This window comes from Notolabrus celidotus, chromosome 11 (assembly GCF_009762535.1).
Source record: "Notolabrus celidotus isolate fNotCel1 chromosome 11, fNotCel1.pri, whole genome shotgun sequence".
NCBI classification, from domain to species: Eukaryota; Metazoa; Chordata; class Actinopteri; order Labriformes; family Labridae; genus Notolabrus; species Notolabrus celidotus.
Window position 1 is genome coordinate 17,508,311 of NC_048282.1, and position 6,150 is coordinate 17,514,460.

General features: G+C 44.4%; 1 protein-coding gene across 1 annotated transcript; it reads left to right on the forward strand.

The window, feature by feature from the left end:
• The first annotated feature begins 1,140 nt into the window (after positions 1-1,140).
• rbm15 (RNA binding motif protein 15) lies at positions 1,141-5,928 on the forward strand. The gene has a single exon (XM_034695265.1). It carries the CDS (start codon positions 1,331-1,333, stop codon positions 3,875-3,877), a length of 2,547 nt encoding a protein of 848 aa, XP_034551156.1. The 5' UTR covers positions 1,141-1,330; the 3' UTR covers positions 3,878-5,928.
• Positions 5,929-6,150: the final 222 nt, after the last annotated feature.

Consider the following 6,150-nt stretch of genomic DNA (forward strand, 5'->3'; position numbering starts at 1 on the left):
TTCTCAGCCGGTCCTCACCCTTCTCAGTCTCTTTTGTCCGGGTTGAATGTGTCCCTCTGACAACACCCTTGGCCCCAGCCTGGCCCCCACAGTAAAACTGGTCTAGAACCGCCACTGTAACTTAGCCTAAGCCAGAGTGCACATTTAGTAGATGAATATAATAATAAAATATGTTATGGGATAAATTACAATATTGTGCATGGTTATTGAGGTATTGCACCGGAAATCAAAGTATTGCACATGTATGTGATCTGTCAGGATTATTTAGTGGTTTACTGTTTTATTACCACCTCCCCTATCAATATTGTGATCTGGAAAGGAGCTGCAGATTGAATTTAGCTTTAAGTAAACTCCTCAGTAAATTAGATCAAGTGGTAATACATTTCATAAATTCTTTACAATCTAAATTAATTATAAAAGAAAAACAATTGTGAGCTTGCCAGAGACAATGTTACAATGTTTGCAATGTCATTTAGAAAAAGCTTTTATCCAAAGCGACATACATACGAGAACAAGAACAACACAAGCAAAGATCTAGACAAGAGGAAACAAGATCAGTAAGAGTAACAAAGTGCTTCAAGTCCATTTGGGTGCTGGTACTTCCAAGCAGTGTAAAGGCAATGCACAACAGTAAATAAGGAATTTTTATTTTTATTTTTATTATTTTTATTTTTTGTTAAATAAGGAACATCTACAATGAAGCAACCAAACTATTTAAGACCTTCCATTATAATAATCAACAATTAACATCACCACAATAATGACTAAAGTACAAAGTGCTGGGTCCCTCAAGACCTGAACACAGATTCCCAGAGTAGAGCAGGACAGTGTGAGTCAACTGTAGCTGGAAGACACGATCTGCCCCTGGGGACAACAGTGGAGAACAGTCTGGCCAAGTGCATAGTGCTTCCTAAAGAGCTGGGTCTTTAGCTGTCTTTTGAAGGTAGAGAGGGACTCTGCAGATCGAATGAGACGTACCATTGATTGGGACACAGACTGTATTCTTTTTTTTATTGTATTTTACCGAATGTAATAGTTGCTTCTTCCATTGCATTTTCTAATGTTGAAAGGCGAAAATAAATATGTTTAGATTTAAAACTGTGACCGGATGATTGACATGCGCTTTACAAATTCCTCCCATTTTTCTATCCAATCAGATACCAGGGGCGGGCCTTCACACTAATCTTTACAAAATGGCGACTGTTGTTGTTTTGCCGCAGGGTCAGTGAATAACTCCGTTTCTTATTTTAGTGATTTTCTGCAAATATTCTGCAGAAATAGCCCTTGAAATACGATAGGCGTCCCAAGGGTCGGCTCCGTGTGGACTGAAATGAAAGGTAAAGAACGGTCGCCCATTAAAAAACGCTCCCGGGCCTTGGACGATATCCGAGACAGGGGAGGATGCCACCCGACCAGCAAGAAAATGGGGGCTCTCGCCGTTTCAAGTGGGAGTAATAATGGGAATAGCTCGACCAAAGGTGACGGTAGCTCGACGAGAAGAAGCCTGCTCGGCGAGAAAAGAGACAGGGATTTCGAGGGACACAGCCGAGCTGGAAATAATCACAGCTGTCAGTCTGTCACTGCTAGCTCCGTCGGTAAGAACCACAATCTGAGCCTGACACTGGATTTAGCCTCACCGAGGACCACTTCACGCGGGGAGCAGCGGGTCCAGCCACCCAGCGCCGAGAGTGAGTACAAAACCCTGAAAATAAGCGACCTCGGCACTCAGCTGAACGACGAAGACATAGAGGATGGACTTTTTCACGAATTCAAGAAATTTGGAGATGTGAGTGTGAAGATAAGTCGCAGCAACGACGAGCGGATAGCGTTCGTTAACTTCAGGAAGCCGGAGGACGCTCGGGCTGCGAAGCACGCGAGGGGTCGGCTGGTGCTTTACGACCGGCCGCTGAAAATCGAAGCAGTGTACATTAACAGGAGGAGAAGCCGCTCCCCCGTGGAGAGAGACTTGTATGGTGCTGCTCCAAGCCATAGACATTTACAGAGACCACTCTCGCCCACCGGGCTTGGATATAGAGACTACCGCCTGCAGCAGCTAGCCATGGGTCGGCTTCCCCCTCCCCCGCCGCCCCCTTTGCCCAGAGAACTGGAGCGGGACAGGGAGTTTGCCCTGTTTGAAGCCAGGACACGTCCAGCATATATTGCAGAGCGAGCTGCTTTCCGTGAGGAGGATTTTATATCTCCAGAAGATGACCAAAGAGCAAATAGGACGTTGTTTTTAGGCAACCTGGACATAACTGTTACAGAGGCAGACCTGAGGAGAGCTTTTGACAGGTTTGGGGTCATAACAGAAGTGGACATTAAAAGACCCACACGTGGACAAACCAGCACATATGGATTCCTGAAATTTGAGAACCTTGACATGGCTCACCGTGCTAAGCTTAGTATGTCTGGCAAAGTAGTCGGCCTCAACCCCATAAAGATTGGCTATGGGAAAGCTACTCCTACCACACGCCTGTGGGTGGGTGGTCTTGGACCCTGGGTTCCTGTAGCTGCCTTGGCAAGAGAGTTTGATCGCTTTGGCACTATAAGGACCATTGACTATAGAAAAGGAGATACTTGGGCCTACATTCAGTATGAAAGTTTGGACGCTGCACAAGCTGCATGCACGCACATGAGGGGCTTCCCTTTGGGGGGTCCAGAGAGGAGACTTAGAGTGGACTTTGCAGACACTGAGCATCGTTACCAGCAGCAGTTCCTGCAGCCTCTCCCAATACCACCATTTGACATGGTGGCTGAGTCTTTTGTGCACCGTGCCACTCCTGAACCTCTGAGGGTCAGGGAACGGACTCCTCCACAGCTTCATTTCAGGGACAGAGAACTCTTTCCTGGAGCTGAGTGGCCTAATCCGGCTATTCGAGATCGGGTACGTGCATCACCCTTTGAGCCACTGGAGCACTTGGAACGGGAGCGGCGGGCACGGGAACCCTGGTCTTTGGAACGAGAGCTGCAGGGGCGAGAACCTGCTCGCAAGAGGCGAGTAATGGAAGACGGACGCCATATAGACCACTCCCCTGACAGCACTGACAGGACAGTAAGACGTAGGCGTGCCTCTCCAGATGCTAGTCCTGGAGGTAGCAGTAGAGATGGAGGGCGCTTCAGTGACTCAGAGCGACCTCTGCGGGGGGAGAGGCCCTCCCCTCCCCGAGAACATCACAGCCTCGAAAGAGGCGGGGCCGAGCGGAGACTCAAAAGCCAGAGTCTTGCTGAAAAGGGACCTTCAAGCAGCAGTGTTTCAGCAGTTGGAGAGCGTAAACGCAAAGCAGGCGAGGGTGGCAAGGTGCCAGCCAAGAGAGAGCGTACTGAGAGCACCAAGGGAGGCCAGACGTCTAAAGCAGACAGCACTAAACTCAGTCTGGCTTGGCAAGGCATGCTGTTGCTTAAAAACAGCAATTTCCCAGCCAATATGCACCTGCTGGAGGGTGATCACAGCGTAGCCAGCGACCTGCTCATCGATGGCACAACAGGGAGACAAGTGAGCGAGCTAAAGATCACCCAGCGTCTTCGTCTGGACCAGCCCAAGCTGGACGAGGTGTCCCGGCGCATCAAGGTGGCGGGTCCGGGTGGCTACGCCATCCTAATGGCAGTTCCTGGGACCACAGAGGATACATCGTCATCTGACCCTTCAGCCTCAACTCAGCGCCCACTTCGCAACCTGGTGTCCTACCTCAACCAAAAGCAAGCAGCAGGAGTCATCAGCCTACCTGTGGGGGGGAGCCGAGATAAAGACAACGCAGGGGTTCTTCATGCTTTCCCTCCTTGTGATTTCTCCCAGCAGTTCCTGGATTCCTCTGCTAAAGCTCTGGCTAAAAGTGAAGAGGACTATTTGGTCATGATTGTTGTTCGTGGAGCATCCTGAAAAAAATCAGAACACACAAAGTTCAAATGATGTTAAAAAAAAAAAATCTGCTGTATGTCAGTAACTATTGCATGCTGTGTGTTCTGCATTCTGGGGTTACACTAGTATGATTCTTGAGTGTTTGTATGTTGCCATGTAATCTACTAAATGGACAAACAGTGCCCTCTTACCAAACTAAAACAGTGTGTGTTTTTGAAATTATTTTAAAGGGTGTGTGAATTGCTTACAAGGTCATAAACCGGCAATAATTTAGTGAGAATACTGTAAGACAGTAAAATAAGAGGTGAATTTGTTAAATTGAATTTCAGTGTCATTCAAGAAGAGATTAGTCATATTCAGAGCTACTTTTAATTTCCTTACTCAACTTTGAAAAAAGATGGCAATGGAATGCAGGGGACACAATAACAGTTCCATTACAAGAAAACCACACACAATACCTTGTAGTCTGTTCTAACACTGAAGCTACATCTCTGTTACACAATGTTAACATCTGAAAATGATACCATATACTTTAAACATTAGATTTGTTTCTGGTCTATTACACTCTGTTAACTCAGTCACACCATATTTGTGTTGTTATTGTGTCTACCTCCTCATCTTATTCAAAGTTTGAATTACAGTGCAATAACAATTCTACTATAATCACTGTTTGATGGATAGTCAAGAAAAGTGAGCATGGCATTTCTGATTTGAGGGTTCCAGTAAAGGTGTATTGAACGAGTTGGTACTGCAGCTACTAAGATCATCTTTTTTTTAAGAGTGGATCTTTGTTCCATTTTAAAGGTCAGGGCATGCTGTAAAACTTTTCTTCAGCACACCATACTTCATTTGTTTGTGGCTTGCCTCCCTTAAGTATCCAACCAATTGACAACAACAGAGTTTGTCAAATGGGGTGCGGTGTGTTGAAGGAGAGTTGTACGTGATGCTTGAATTTTGATGGGATTTTCTTGCCCGATTGTTGCACCTGTGTGTGTTCTTAAAGCCGGGAAAACATTGTGAAGGTTACTAGTAAAGAGGGCACAAGTTGAACGTCAGACATTTCAGTTACCCTGGTTAAAAGCACATTTTTAAGAGTTATAATTTACCTCCAGGCTTATGGTTTGAATTTGAGTGTATCTCAATTAATGTGTTCCTCAATACTTGAACACCAAATTACAAATTAGAGAATGATTTCAGTGTCAACTTTAGTGTTATTCAGACTCTGTGGTATGCTGAACACTATAAGATGTGACCTTTTTTTTTTGCCAGACACCCCATAACAGTAAGCATAGCATAGTAAAGCAAACACTAACATGTTTTTCATATTTCCACTCCATATTTTATTTTGTGCATCCCTACCTTAGAAATGGTTGTGTAATGTGACTTTTGAAAAACAGCAGTAGAAATTGATAAAAGGCTTAGAGAGTAATGTGTTGTTTCATTTATTGCTCTGCAATCGGTAGGTCTTTCAAGAAAAATAATAATCAGTATCAGTAAAATGTCAGTTCAAAGTAACACAAACCTGGTATTTGTTCAGTAAGTAGGTCAGTGTAACTTAAAGTTTTAGATTTACTATAACAGTAAATGTTTGAATTTAATTGTAAAAGTTTTGATCAGATGATATTTTACTCATGTCTGCCAACGTCTTCTCAAGGCCTACTTACCGTATTTTGTTTTAGCTGTTTATGTTTGACATGCAACAGTAACTTATCCAGAATTATAATATGCTGAGTTTGGTTTGATATGTGTTGAAAACATCAGTATGTCAGAAATTGTTCTATATGTGGACACCGCAACCACTTCAACGTTGGACTCCCGAGCAGCCCTGAAGGCAGAGCTGCAAACTTCTGCAGAGTGTTTGTGAGTCCTCTCTTATGAGGCAGCTTTTTAGTTGTGTATCCCATCTGCACCTGTGATGACTTCTGTTTTATATGGAAAATTGAGCAATGTACACTTTGATGTCGTGGGAGAGGAAAATCCATAGAGCCCATGCGAAGCTGTTCACATACCTGCAAGTGCTTTTGGGCACTTAATGTGACCGATTATCAATAAATTGTTCATTTGAAGGGAAACATGTTTCTTCGATGGAAGTGAATTGAAGAAACACGCTGCCATACCTTATTGTGTTCCGAGGAGTTTTACTTGAGATTTTGTTTCTGCACACAAAAAGGGAGACCATTTGCAGTCTGATTAGCACCTATGAAGAGAGAACCTGGTATCCTGTGAGGATTGCTGTTTGCTTAGTGGCCTTTTCCGGGCTATTAAGTTTCCCATCACAAATTACTCCCACATGA

What these genes read in the sequence shown, in the direction of transcription:
- rbm15 (XM_034695265.1), top strand. Translation starts at nt 1,331, where the DNA reads ATGAAAGGTAAAGAACGGTCGCCCATTAAAAAACGCTCCCGGGCCTTG.